Source organism: Ceratotherium simum, chromosome 17 (genome assembly GCF_057802395.1).
Source record: "Ceratotherium simum simum isolate JZ-2026a chromosome 17, ASM5780239v1, whole genome shotgun sequence".
NCBI lineage: Eukaryota > Metazoa > Chordata > Mammalia > Perissodactyla > Rhinocerotidae > Ceratotherium > Ceratotherium simum.
Window position 1 is genome coordinate 24,039,667 of NC_141916.1, and position 15,193 is coordinate 24,054,859.

At 38.8% G+C, this 15,193-nt stretch overlaps 1 protein-coding gene across 6 annotated transcripts in view; it reads right to left on the reverse strand.

Moving 5' to 3' along the window:
- TMEM117 (transmembrane protein 117) overlaps window positions 1-15,193 on the reverse strand; it is a 446,351-nt gene that overhangs the window by 6,597 nt on the left and 424,561 nt on the right. For all 6 annotated transcript variants that reach the window (XM_087442530.1, XM_087442532.1, XM_087442531.1 and 3 more), the window contains one exon: window positions 13,613-13,742. In XM_087442530.1, coding sequence (XP_087298656.1) covers window positions 13,613-13,742 — 130 coding nt within the window. The remainder of the gene's footprint in view (window positions 1-13,612; window positions 13,743-15,193) is intronic.

The following is a 15,193-nucleotide window of genomic DNA, read 5'->3' on the forward strand; positions in this document are numbered from 1 at the left end:
ACAATCAACCATAACAAGAGGCTTGGTATTTCAGCATTAATCATATGAGAAATTTTGCATTTCCCCCTGTTGTTTCAACTACACAGCATAATGTAAATCAACAAGGAGGTAGGGTAAGAATCCATACATTATTTCTATTAATCTCCCTGTTGAAATATCTAACTGTCTCCTTTAATGAGAAATCTCTGCATGGCATTGGTGGGATTACCTCTTTCTTGTATTTTGTGCTTTTAATGAATCTTAGTGATTGTCAAAAATGATATTATAATGGTAATTTTATCTTTTTACTTTGTGGGAGTTTATAGAATCCTGGGCTAGTTAGTTTTAAAAGGATTCTTCATTAAATAGCACCCTCGCTTAGCATGGGAAATGACAACAATTTGGGGCAAAGTGTTATTTTTTCAACCAAGGAAAAAGACCATAAAGTGCTGATATTTCCACCATATAATGAACCTTTCATAATTCAAATATGCACTTATAATTTTTTAAAAATGTTTTACTCAGCAGAGTTGCCAGTCAGCTTTGAGGTTGAGCTGTTCTGTGTGTAGACACCTCCGTACCAAGTGAGTGCCACCACTTGGCCAGACTCTGGCATCTAGGTCAGATACATGGAATAGTCATGCTCCACAAAGCCATTTAGTGTCCATTATGGGATAGCAAGAAACCATGGTCTTGAAGAAGATGAGTTTTGGATAATTAAAGAAATAACAGTTTGCTATAACAGGCTTCTTGGCCATATTCAATGTCCTCTCATTCCAGACATGAGCAGTGAAAGCAGGGCTCACTGAGTTAGCATCTCTTCAAGTCTCTCTGTAGGTAATTTAGGGACATCTAGAAGCCATATTAAGTGCAGGGGCCATGAGGAAAGCATTTGGCAAATTGAAGATATTTACTAAATAATTTACAAATTAATAAGAGTTATTTGAGATAGTAAAACATCCTTTTAAGACTTAAGAGCAAATGAATATAGCTTCTTAAAGTGCCTCTCTTCTCATTGTCACTTCCTATGTGGGAGACTATTCTTTTAGGACATAATCCAATATGATGAGTAGAGGTAGCAAGTCGTGATGATAAAAAGAGAAGGAAAAGGCCACGCAATTGTACTGAACTTGATGACCATTAGACTCTGACTTTCTTAACACTGGGCACTGTGTCCTGTTCATTTCCATATTCCCTAGATCCTAGCTTCGTTTTAGATACATATTAACTCAGAAAATGTCTGTTAACCAACAGGTAAACTCTGAGATAATGTGTCCAGAAAAATACAATGAGTAAAGTTCTAGTATTTTAAAATCAAGTACATATGTCCCAAAGATCTGGTGAATTCCAGGATAGTGCTAAAATCAGATATAATCTGGAAAGTTGAGAAAAGCAAAATATTCATGTCTCAAAGATTATGATTAATTATATATTTCAAGTCTTCCTCTGCCTGTGAAGACAATTCCTGAAAAGCATGTGAGTTCTATTACAAAAATCCCCAAATATGCATAAATGAAGACAGGGTACCTCAGTTTGGGCATGGCAGATCAGCTCAGGGGCAGCAAAGACTGACAGGCTATGGGCAAAGCAACCATGGCCTTGAAGAAGATGAGTTTTAGACAAATAAAAGGAATTACTGCTTTACATTGAAGTAAACATAGTTAACTCTTAGAGCAGTACAAAAGTGTTGCAAATGGAAATTGCTTCTGGAAAGGTTTAGAAAAACTCACAACTGAGAGAATAGCAAGAGGTTCTTGTCCACTTTGGATGAATTTACAGTCTTGGGGGACTGTCATGGTGAACAGGATGCATCATATTTCCCTATAACAAGTCCCTTGCTAATTTTGTCAGAATATTCTGCTGGATGGACCACTGGCCTGTGCTCCCCAGCACTTCCCCTGATCGGATTGACAGTGGAGAGCTCTTTGAAAAACAATCTCTGGGAACTGATTTGCCAGAAATCATACACCTATGGAAATAAAGCGAAGGGGCCTTATTCATTATTTTCCACATTCTTGCCATCATAAAGCACCTGTGCCCTCACACTGCTCAGGAAACTGAAATAGAACACAGACGCTACGGAGGCTTGTTTACTTCCACGTTTTCCATTTTTGCCCAGAGGGTTCCCGTGGGCATCATCGTGCCAACAGTGTGAATTCTCTCCTCGCAGAAGCACAGGCCTTCCTTCTGGCCTTTCCCCCAACCCCCTCCTAATTTACTCAGATGATGGCCACCAATGGGACACTTCCTTTGTCTGGCTGGGATGACAGATGGCAGAGCTTCCACCGGGATTGGCATTAATAGGACTCAGAGGAGCTTCCGAGAAGGAACTGAGAGGCCATTCCTCTGTCGCCTCCAGAGACTTAGTACATCACATTTTGAATCCATCTTTGCACTCACCTTATAGGTAAAAGGGAAGAGGACAAAGGAAATAATTGCACAGTTGCAGTTAGCATTTACTTTTAGGAGAAGAACAAAGGACTTCTGCTAAAAGCGCCTATGTGACCTAATCACTAACCATTTATCCCCTTTGTTACTGAAGTCAAAATTCCCGGAAAAAATATTTTAACACATCCTTGGATAGAGATGATTTATTTTTATAAGCTGTAGCCCAGCTTATAAAACGAAAGCTCATACATACCGCAGCAAACCATCTGTCAAGGGGGATCCAGATGAGCTAAACAGATGCAACAATTTAAGTTATTTCTGACATGCATAAATAAAACTAGCCTGGAATCAGGACTAAAAAGTACTCAAACCCTAAATGCTTTTAAAATGTCAAGGGGAACTCATCAGTGTCAGATAACCCTCTATATACAGAGCATTTCGTTGGGAGAGATTTTTTTCCATTCTTAGTTTTCTCCTTCTTGAGGACTCAGAACAGTAGATAACAGTAGAAAACTCAGAATACAGTGGTTCCCCCTTATCTGTGGGGTATATGTTCCAAGACCCCTGTGGACGCCTGAAACCGTGGATAGTACCGAACTCTGCATATACTATGTTTTTTCCTATACGTACATATCTATGATGAAATTTAATTTATAAATTAGGATTATAAATTAGGAACAGTAAGAGATTAACAACAATAACTAATAATAAAATAGAATAATTATAACAATATACTGTGATAAAAGTTACCATCGATTTTAGTAACCTCAGTATTCTATTTTTTTTCTTTCCTTATTAAGTCGAGAGCTTTCAACTTTTCACATAAAGGAAGCACTTTACAGCTTCTCTTTGGCATATCTGAACTGCCGGCATCACTACTCTTGTGCTTTGGGGCCATTATTAAGTAAAATAAGGTTGACTTGAACCTGAGAGCTGTGGTAATGCGACACAATGATAACCGCAATGGTTACTAAGTGACTAACGGGTGGGTAACATATACAGCATGGATATGCTGGACAAAGGGCTGATTCATCTTCAGGACAGGAAGAAGCAGGCTGGCTCAAAATTTCATCACGCTACTCAGAATGGCGGGCAATTTAAAACTTATGAATTGTTTATTTCTGGAATTTTCCATTTAATATTTTCTGACCACGGTTGACCATGGGTAACTGAAACTGCGGAAAGCAAAACCACGATTAAGGGAGAGGGTACTGTAGTGGATAAATAATAAGAAAGCCCTCTTTCAGGCAACCTTATGGTTTTTTAATTAAATAGGAAACAAATTCTGGATAGATGAAAGGAAAAGCTTTAGGTAAAAATAGAGTTTACTGAGTGCTTACTACATGGCAGGCAGTGTTTTAAGGGCCTTGTACATATTAACTTAATTCTCACAGCAACCCTACGAGCTAAGTACCATTACTATCCCCATTTAACAGATGAGAAAACTGAGCCTCTAACTGATTAAGAAGCTTGATAAGGGCCATGCCACCAGTCAGTAGCAGAGCTGGAGCCTATGCACCAAACCTTTACATCCCATTGCCTTGGCATGTTCCGAACATCTTTTCTAGATCACAGAGAAATATAGCTGAGAGCATGCTGGAGCCATCCTTGACATGGGGAGAACCCTAGCAGTTCTTGTCCAGGCTTTTCTGGTGCAGAACAAACACAGGCAGAGGAAGCAAAAGACGGAGCTGTCTGGAGGTCCGTAAGATCCCTTCCTACGCCAGGCTCTAGTCTCCTCTGTGGTCACCCAGTCACACTTGCTTTGGGATGTCCTCTGTTAGCCCCAGCTCTGAACTTTCCAGCTCCTGGCAGGACTCGATCACATGCTTTCTCACTGGCCACCCCATTTCTATTGAATTTGCATTCTGCCCCTCGGCTTGCGATTTTAACAGTTGCATATAAAAACAAAGCTGAGATGAGAGGCATTCTGCCTATAGAAATATTGCTCAGCAGCAGTGTTTCTGGAAGAGTGGTCCTTGCAGCCTGCATAGGCATCACTGGCGGCGCTTAGGAGAAGGGCAGATTCCAGGCTCCACCTAATAGCCCAGACTTCTCACTCTGGGTGTGCGGCTGATGGATCTTTTTAACAAGCTCTCTAGGTGATTCTCACACACACTGAAGTTTGAGAACCATTGACGGATATAGAGAGTTTCATGCTTGATAACCCGAGTGGTGATACTATATTTCCTTATCAAGGAAAGCACTGAAGTCTCCCTACAAAAAGAAGCAGAACTTGGAGGAGCTGATCAAGTCGGGATTCGCAGTTTACTTGGAAATTTGTGGGCTACTAACCATGGAGCATATTAGACTACAACATGGAGCACCGTATTTTGGAAATTTTACCAAGGTTTTCCCACAAACGATTATCTTACAAAGTCAGATAAAGTAAAAGGGCTTTCATAGGAGACCAGACGCTTCTTTAGAGTGGCCTCAGCAATGTTTTCAGCCAATTAACAGAACAAAGAGAGTAACAGAACAAAAACAAGAGAGGGAAAAGTTCTGACTTTTTCTTCATCTTCCAAACCTGTCGCCATTTTCCTAGAAATTTTTGTCACGGATCTGGGGAGGCACATGAACATCTTACCACAGATTGGATTTAAATTGTTTACGGTGGAGCCCTTCACCCCAAAGCCCACATGTACCCTATTTTATTTTGAATTTAAACTCCAGAATCCTCAAAAGCCTTCCCGGCAGGTCCAGGTGCCAATCATTTGCACGGCTTGTCTCAGGGAGACAGTCTGAGCTCATCTGTGGCTTCTCAATCAGAAAGGAGCAGTTCCCAAAGATCAGCGTCATCTGGGGGAGCTTCTCAAAGTCCCAATCCCTGGCTTTTGCCCAGACCTACTGGGTTGGAACCATTAGGAATGTGGCCCAACAATTTGTATATTTATAAAGTTCCCCGGATGATACAATAATCAGCATAAATTGGCAAACACTGCACCAACGCCTTAAATACAATATATTTTCACCTTCTGCCAACTTTATTAATGTGCAGCCTCCATTGCAAAAACTTAGCTAGTCTTTCCTCTTTTTTTTTTTTTTTTTATAAGTTTTCTTTTAACGTAGATTCTAGGTGAGACATTCCTGGCTAGAGTTTTGATAGATTCTGCCAAATTGCCCTCCAAATACACTTTACCAATAGGATATAAGGATATAAGGGGAAATATCCCCTTAGTCCCAGGAATACTTGAATTTAATTTTGCCCAATTGATGGGCAAAGAGCCTTCACTGCTGATTTGCAGTAACTGGTTCTTAGGAACGTGGAGCACGCTGTCCTGTGCTTAGTGGCCATGTGCGTCCCTTCCGTGTGTTGTCTGGTCATTCCTGTGTTCAGTTTTCTATTAGGTTGTCTTCTTTCCTTATGGAATTTAAGGATTTTTAATCTTCGTCTTTTGAATATATTGCAAATATTTCATTTCAATCTGTTGCTTGTCTTTTAACTTCATTGTGTCTTCCTTGCTCATAGATTTTACATTTATTTTACTTTTTTATTGATGTCTTAATAGTTTATAACATTGTGAAATTTTTGGTTGTACATTTTTGTTTTTCCATCACCATATACATGTCTCCCTTCACCCCTTGTGCCCATCCCCTACCCGCATTGCCCCTGGTAACCACAATACAGTTTTCTCTGTCCATGTGTTGGTTTATATTCCACATATGAGTGAGATCATACAGTGTTTATCTTTCTCTTTCTGGCTTATTTCACTTAACATAATACCCTCCAGGTCCATCCACGTTGTTGCAAATGGGACGAGTTTGTCTTTTTTTATGGCTGAGTAGTATTCCATTGTACATATATACCACATCTTCTTGATCCAATCATCAGTCAAGGAACACTTGGGTTGCTTCTACTTCTTGGCTATAGTGAATAATGCTGCAATGAACATAGGGGTGCATAAGCCTCTTTGGATTGTTGATTTCAGGTTTGTTGGATAGATTCCCAGTAGTGGGATAGCTGGATCATAGGGTATTTCTATTTTTAATTCTTTGAGGACTCTCCATACCGTTTTCCATAGAGGCTGCACCAGTTTGCATTCCCACCAGCTGTGTATGAGGGTTCCTGTTTCTCCACATCCTCTCCAACATTTGTTGTTTTTTGTCTTGGTGATTATAGCCATTCTAACGGGCGTGAGGTGATATCATAGTGTTATTTTGATTTGCATTTCCCTGATGATTAGCGATGTTGAACATCTTTTCATGTGCCTATTGGCCATCTGTATATCTTCTTTGGAGAAGTGTCTGTTCATTTCTTCTGCCCATTTTTTGATCAGGTTGTTTGTTTTTTTGTCGTTCAGTTGTGTGAGTTCTTTATATATTATGGAGATTAACCCCTTGTCAGATATATGTTTTGCAAATATTTTCTCCCAGCTGGTGGGTTGTCTATTCATTTTGATCCTGGTTTCATTAATCTTGTAGAAGCTCTTTAATCTGATAAACTCCCACTTGCTTATTTTTTCTTTAGTTTCCCTAGTCTGGGCAGGCATGGCATCTGAAAAGATTCCTTTATGACCAATGTCAAATAGTGTGTTGCCTATATTTTCTTCTATGAGTTTTATAGTTTCAGGTCTCACCTTCAGGTCTTTGATCCATTTTGAGTTAATTTTTGTGAATGGCGATAACAGATGGTCCACTTTGATTCTTTTGCATGTGGCTGTCCAGTTTTCTAACACCATTTATTGAAGAGACTTTCCTTTCTCCATTGTATGTTCTTAGCTCCTTTGTCGAAAATCAGCTGTCCATATATGTGTGGTTTTATTTCTGGGCTTTCAATTCTGTTGCATTGATCTGTGTGTCTGTTTTTGTACCAGTACCATGCTGTTTTAATTACTATCACTTTGTAGTATGTTTTGAAGTCAGGGATTGTGATGCTTCCAGCTTCGTTCTTTTTTTTTAGGGTTGCTTTACGTATTTGGGGTCTTTTGTTGCCCCATATGAATTTTAGTATTCTTTTTTCTATTTCTGTGATGAATGTCATTGGGATTCTGATTGGGATTGCATTGAATCTGTAGATTGCTTTAGGAAATATAGACATTTTAACTATGTTTATTCTTCTAATCCATGTGCATGGGATGTCTTTCCATTTCTTTATGTCATCATTGATTTCTTTCAATAATGTCTTGTAGTTTTCATTGTATAGGTCTTTCACCTCCTTGGTAAGATTTATTCCTAGATATTTTATTCTTTTTGATGCAATTGTAAATGGTATTATCTTTTTGAGCTCTCTTTCTGTTAGTTCACTATTAGCATACAGAAATGCAACTGATTTTTGTAGATTGATTTTGTACCCTGCGACTTTGCTGTAGTTGTTGATTATTTCTAATAGTTTTCCAATGGATTCTTTAGGGTTTTCTATATATAAAGTCATGTTGTCTGCAAATAGTGAGAGTTCCACTTCTTCATTGCCTATGTGGATTCCTTTTATTCCTTTTTATTGCCTAATTTCTCTGGCCAAAACCTCCAGTACTATGTTGAATAAGAGTGGTGAGAGTGGGCAGCCTTATCTCGTTCTTGTTCTCAGAGGAATGGCTTTCAGCCTTTCCCCATTGAGTACGATGTTGGCTGTGGGTTTGTCATAAACAGCCTTTATTATGTTGAGGTACTTTCCTTCTATACTCATTTTGTTGAGAGTTTTTATCATAAATGGATGTTGGATCTTGTCCAATGCCTTCTCTGCATCTATTGAGATGACCATGTGGTTTTCATTCTTCATTTTGTTGATGTGGTGTATCACGTTGATTGATTTGCGGATGTTGAACCATCCCTGCATCCTTGGTATAAATCCCACTTGATCATGGTGTATGATATTTTTAATGTATTGCTGTATTTGGTTTGCCAATATTTTGTTGAGGATTTTTGCATCTATGTTCATCAGCGATATTGGCCTGTAATTTTCCTTCTTTGTATTGTCTTTGTCTGGCTTTGGTATCAGGGTGATGTTGGCCTTGTAGAATGAGTTAGGAAGTGTCCCATCTTCTTCTAGATTTTGGAATAGTTTGAGAAGGATGGGTATTAAATATTCTTTGAATGTTTGGTAAAATTCACCAGGGAAGCCATCTGGTCCTGGACTTTTATTTTTGGGGAGATTTTTGATTACTATTTCAATCTCTTTACTTGTGATTGGTCTATTCAGATTCTCTATTTCTTCTTGGTTCAGTTTTGGAAGGTTGTATGAGTTTAAGAATTTATCCATTTCTTCTAGATTGTCCAATTTGTTGGCATATAGTTTCTCATAGTATTCTCTTATAATCCTTTGTATTTCCGTGGTATCCATGTAATTTCTCCTCTTTCCTTTCTAATTTTATTTATTTGAGCCTTTTCTCTTTTTTTCTTAGTAAGTCTGTCTAAGGGTTTGTCAATTTTGTTTATCTTCTCAAAGAACCAATCCTTTGTTTCATTAATCCTTTCTACCATTTTTTTGGTCTCAATTTCATTTATTTCTGCTCTGATTTTTATTATTTCTCTCCTTCTGCTGACTTTGGACTTTGTTCTTCTTTTTCTAGTTCTGTTAGGTGTAATTTCAGGTTGCTTATTTGGGCTTTTTCTTGTTTGTTAAGGTGGGCTTGTATCGCTATGAGTCTCCCTCTCAGGACCACTTTTGCTGCATCCCATATGGTTTGATATGGCATATTTTCATTTTTGTTTGTTTCCAGATATTTTTTGATTTCTCCTTTAATTTCATCAATGATCCATTGGTTGTTCAGTAGCATGTTATTTAATCTCCACATCATTGTCACTTTCCCAGTTTTTTCTCGTAGTTGATTTGCAGTTTCATAGCATTATGGTCTGAAAAGATGCTTGTTATGATTTCAATCTTCTTAAAGTTTTTGAGGCTTGCTTTGTTTCCCAACATATGGTCTATCCTTGAGAATGTTCCATGCGCACTTGAGAAGAATGTGTAGTCAGCTGTTTTTGGATGGAGTGCTCTGTATATATCTACTAGGTCCATCTCGTCCAGTTTTTCATTTAAGTCCACTGTTTCTTTATTGACTTTTTCTCTGGATGATCTATCCATTGATGTAAGTGGGGTATTAAGATCCCCTACTATTATTGTGTTGTTGTTAATATCTCCTTTTAGGTTTGTTAATAGTTGCTTTACATACTTTGGTGCTCCTATGTTGGATGCATATACATTTATAATTGAACTGTCTTCTTGGTGGAGGGTCCTTTTTATCATTATATATTGCCCTTCTTTATCTCTCTTAACCTGTTTTATCTTGAAGTCTACTTTGTCTGATATGAGTATGGCAACACCTGCTTTCTTTTGTTTGCCATTAGCTTGGAGTATTGTCTTCCATCCTCTCACTCTGAGCCTGTACTTGTCTTTAGAGCTGAGATGTGTTTCCTAGAGGCAGCATATCCTTGGGTCTTGCTTTTTAATCCATCCTGACACTCTGTATCTTTTGATTGGAGAGTTCAATCCATTTACATTTAGAGTGATTATTGATATATGAGGGCTTAATGTTGGCATTTTGTCACTTATTTTCCAGTTCTTTTGCATTTCCTTTGTTTCTTGTCCCATTTGTTTCAGACTGCCAATTCAGTTTGGTTGTTCTGTCTTATGACTCTTCTAGTTTTCTCTTTATTTATCATATTTGATTTTGTTTTGATTATTTGTTTAGTGGTTACCTTGAGGTTTGTATAAAAAATCTTGTGTATGAGATAGTCCATTATCTGATGGCCTCTTATTTCCCTATACTAAGTCAATTCGATCTCTTTCCTCTTGCCCTTCTAAGTTATTCTTGTTACAACTTATTCTATCTTGTGTTGTGGGTGTGTGTTTACAGTGATGAGGTTATATTTATTTTTGGTGTTTTCCTTCCTTTGATCTTTGATTTTGGTATTCAAGTGGTTGCTAACCTATTCCAGTAAAGATCTACTATTTTTCTGATTTTGTCTATCTATTTTTCTCCTTGCTCCAAGCTTTGTATTCCCTTTCTCTTCTTTTTTTCAGGCCTGAGGGCCTTCTTGAGCATTTCTTGCAGTGGGGGTCTCGTGGCCATGAACTCCCTTAGCTTTTGTTTATCTGGGAAAGTTATTATTTCTCCATCACATTTGAAGGACATTTTTGCTGGCTAGAGTATTCTCAGCTGAAAGTTTTTGTTTTTCACTATTTTGAATACATCATTCCAGTCTTTCCTAGCCTGTAAAGTTTCTGTTGAGAAATCCACTGAGAGCCTGATGGGAGTTCCTTTGTATGTTATTTTTTGTTTTTGTCTAGCTGCCCTTAATATTGTTTCTTTGTCCTTGACTTTAGCCAGCCTTACTACTATATGCTGTGGAGTGGGCCTTTGCCTGTTGACATATTTAGGCGACCTATTGGCTTCATTTACTGGTATTTCCTGCTCCTTCCCCAGATTTGGGAAGTTCTCAGCTATTATTTCCTTGAATAGGCTCTCTGTTCCTCTTTCCCTCTCTTCTCCCTCAGGAATACCTGTAATTCTTATGCTATATTTCCTAATAGAGTTGGATATTTCTCAGAGACTTTATTCATTTCTTTTTAGACTTAGTTCTCTCTCCTCCTCCATCTGGAGCATATCTGAAGAAACTCCTTATCTCGTTGAATTGTTTATCAGTGTTTTCTTGTATTTCGTCGAGCTTTTTTATGATAGTTATTTTGAATTCTCTGTCGTTTAGGTTATAGATTTCTGCGCCTTCAGGGTTGATTTCTGGGTGCTTGTCATTTTCCTTCTGGTCTGGTGATTTAATGTACCTTTGCATTGTGGTTCCTGTATTCGCTTTGTTTTTCCTCATCATGGAAATATCTGGTTGCAGTTTCCACCTGCCACCACCGTGTGGGGGTTAAGGGCTGTGTAATCTGAGCCCCCTGCACTTGCCCCAGCTGCTCTGCCGCCGCGGCTACCTGCCTGCAATCTGCCCAGGCAGCTCTGTCTGGTTGGCTGAGCTGCAGTGTCGGGCATGCCGGGGGGTTGGGGGGGCTCTCTCTTTTGCCTGCTGGGTCCCTGGAGTGGGGGGGCTTCTTGCTCACCCCTCGTTATCTGCTCTCCTGGGGTGCTCATATGTTAATGGACACCCCTGCAGCAGTTCTGAGTCCTCTGTGTGGGAATTTCCCACTGGCTGAGAGAGTCCAAAGAGCTACGGTTTCCCACAGAGGGCCGCCCCTCCCCCTGTCTGGGAGCCACGTGGACCCAAATCGCCAATCTGATGGGGAGGGAGAGGATTTCTCCTTAGCTCTCCCCACTTCCCCTGGGTGCCCCAGCATGTCCACTCTCAGATGTGGGGCAGTGTGGGTCTTTCTGATCTTCCTTTTTGCTGTGTAAGAGTCCTTTGTTGGCCTGGACTGTCCCTTTTGTGGTATCTTATTGGGGGAAGAGTTTACAGGAAAGCTCACTCTGCCATGATGCTGATGTCACTCCTAGTCTTTCCTCTTTTTAAGTTTTTACAAAATGATACTTGGTGGGACAAAGGTTTTAGTTCAAATATACAGGAGGCTTTCCCTCAAAACTAATGACACTGAAGCCTCAGGGACTCCTGTATGCATGGCCCCCTTCCAAGGCACTGAACAGAAATTTTAGTTGTAATATTGTATTCATATTCTTAAATGGAGCATTCCAAATTGTGTAAGCTTTGGGTACCACAAAGCTTGAACTTGCCCCTGACTATAAACAATAACGTATATATAAAGTCATACAAAAAAGCCCCAAATTAAATATTTTTAACAGTTTGATTTTTTTTCTTACCAGTGAGTTCCCTGAATCTTCCCCCTCTTCCTTTGTTTTTAACCTGATATTCTGCACTCAAACAGTATATGTTTGACAGGGATTCTGATACTCAGTCAGAGACAATATTAGTGCCATGATGGCCTGGGACAAGAGCTGATAGCAAGAACAGATGGTCCAGGCGAAAGCCCACCCAAAGGGATATGATGATGCCATGTGCGTGATAGCTGTTTTAGAAGTCCGAGAGGGTAGCGTGCTGCAGAGACTAAGTGGGGACTCTGAAACCACACTATGTGACCTGAACTCAAATTGATTGATTTACCCAGTGAATTTAATAGATGGGCCTCATTCATTCTGAGAAGGAAAAGAAACCTGCTGCATCTTCCCTATTCATGAGCTCATTCTCCAATTTAGGAAGGCTGCCTCATGCTCAAAGCAAAAAACAGCCTTCAAGTTGGGAAGCAAAGATTTTTTGCTGTACTCAGATGTTCATGTTTTCTGTTCTCAAGCTATTTTTATTCAGCAGAACAGACGGTAGTGGAAGCACAGATTTCTTCAGCAGTTTTTATTATAGCAGGTATGGGATCCTAGGCCACTGTCCTTAAAATACGCACACATTTGCTACCTGCATTTGAACAGCTTGGGAACGAATGCCATTCTTTATGTGATCGTTCGGCTGTCTGCTTCTTGTTATGAAGAAAAAAAGGTACAAAACGTAACTCCAGGAAGCCTTTTTTAGATGAGAATGACTGAGATGTCATGAAAGAATATTATAATAAATCATATTGTAGCCGTTTCAAAAGCAGGACATATCTGAAAGTGAAATAATCTGAGGATCCACAAGAGACGCACTGAGACAAACACGAGCTCTGCCACAGAAGTAGGTTTCCCTCAATCAAATGAGAAGTGGCCCAGCTCCCTCAAGACATATGGTCTGATTGGAGCTCTAGGATACCACTGTTTTCATCTCAGCAGTAAATGAAGAACAAAGCATAAAGAGTGTTAATGTTGAAAAAATATACTGAGCTGTATGTTGTGAAAAAGAAACTCAATCAACAAAAAAGGAGTGGTATATGGAATACGGCAGAGATAGCTAACTATCTATACCAAACATTTGTCTTACTCCTCTGATAATCCTATACTAGAACACTGGGTCTGACACTAAAGTGGCTGCCCTACTGGGGACTACATTTTTCTGCTCTCCTTGACTCTAAGTGGGGCTGACTAGATATCACCCACAGAATGTGAGTGGAGGTGACATGTTTCTTTTCCAGGCCAAGTGGTTAAGAAATAGGTAAGCCTTCTTAGTCATCTTCCCCATTCTTTTTATTCCCATCTGCCAATTGGAGGTTGAAGTTGAAATTGTTAAAGCTACCAGCAGTCTAAGTCCCACAATGATGGTCTGGAGCCCCAGCCAACCTGGAACCACGTGCATTGTTAAGTGAGTGAGAAATAAAAGTATATTTATGTATGCCTCTAAAATGTTACCGTTTGCTTTTTCACAGCAGCTAGTATTACTCTAACTAGGAGACAATCAAATCGTGTTCAAAGTTATAACATACCTGTTATGTGAATATGATATTCTTCCTTGAATATCTTCTGGAAGAAAGGAATCTTGAACTGCATGTGAGGAGTGTGCAGCCCAGGAAGGTTTACATCAACATCTCCCATGAAATGGGGGAATTCCCAGTCCTGTCGGAGAAAATCAACATAAAAACATATTTGTGATTGGTTTTGTTCCTAAGCAGCAAAACGCTAAAAACTGACTTTTTATAAGCACTTATTTTAAAATCATTTAAATGCAGCCAGCTGTTGGATGTATTAGTTTCGTTCTGTGATGGTTATTTTATGTATATTAGGCAGTGGTCTGCATTCAAAATCAAAATTAAGTCATAACTTATATCCTCAGATTTTCTCTTTAATGAGGTAATAAGAAACCAATACAGAATTGATTTGCATCTATACATGTTTATCTCTTTCATTCTGGAGAACTGATCCTAAATTTTTATAGGAAGGAAGTGATCCATATTTTATAAATATGGGGTAATTGTTATATTTTGTTTCACCACTTTTTAAAAATAAGAACCCATCATAGTGTGTTTTGTGTAAGAAGACAAAGCAAAGAGGATCTGATTCAGTTAACCAAGTTCTTCAGTTCACGTCAAGGGACTTTCATGAATCATCTCTGCTAACAACTATATGAAATGGAAAAATGCCAGTGTCCTATCCTGTTCTCTTGTAATTTAGCATCAATTTGACCCAAATGATGGAGGGCCTGACATGCTAGCATGAGAGATGAACAGTGAATTCATTCCCAAATTGTCATTAGTTATTTCCTTGTTGTCAAGGCAAAATCAGGTGGGATGATCCTCCCTCTCAAAAGAAACGAAAACAGATGCAAATGAGGATATTTTTAGGTGTCTCACCGGCTCTTGGTTTTTGGATAGAGGCACCAAATTAAGTTCACAACTAGCATGTGAAGAAAGAATACATTAAATATAAAGAAACACTTGAGGTGGATCTATTGGCATTAATACACATATTTTCATTTTTAATAACTAATCATTCAATTGTCGGTCCTACATGTAGTGAGTATTTTTTAGAGAACTTGAATATGAAAAAGTAATGAACAAAATATTAATTTAAGATTTCAATCCATGATCTCAATATAAAAAAGTTAAAATTTTCCAAGACTTCTATATGTGTAGCTGATAGAGGTATGCTAATAATAAAGTGCCTGAACATTTTAGGGGTGTCCATGTCCATTCCACTCCCCTCTTTGCTGAGAATTCTGATTAGAAGAGAACAGGCCTTGGAGCAAAGAAGAATATGTGAGTGGTGGTAACCAGGAAAGATTTCAATGTCTATTAATTTATTGATACAAGAATCACTTTAAGCCACCAAGAAATAAATATACAAGAAGAAAAATGAAATGATGCAACATCATCCCTTGCTATTGGTGTGTATGAAAATATCTTGTTGGTCTCACCTCTCCTTGTTTTTCAGACCTCAGCAGAAAATAGATGTGTAATTTGGGAAATGCAGAAAACCCAAAGCATTAGAGCTGAATGAATTCGGAACACTTTGATCTAAAATATTAGTAGAAAATGGATTGGTAACAATACTTGCGAACAATTCCATTT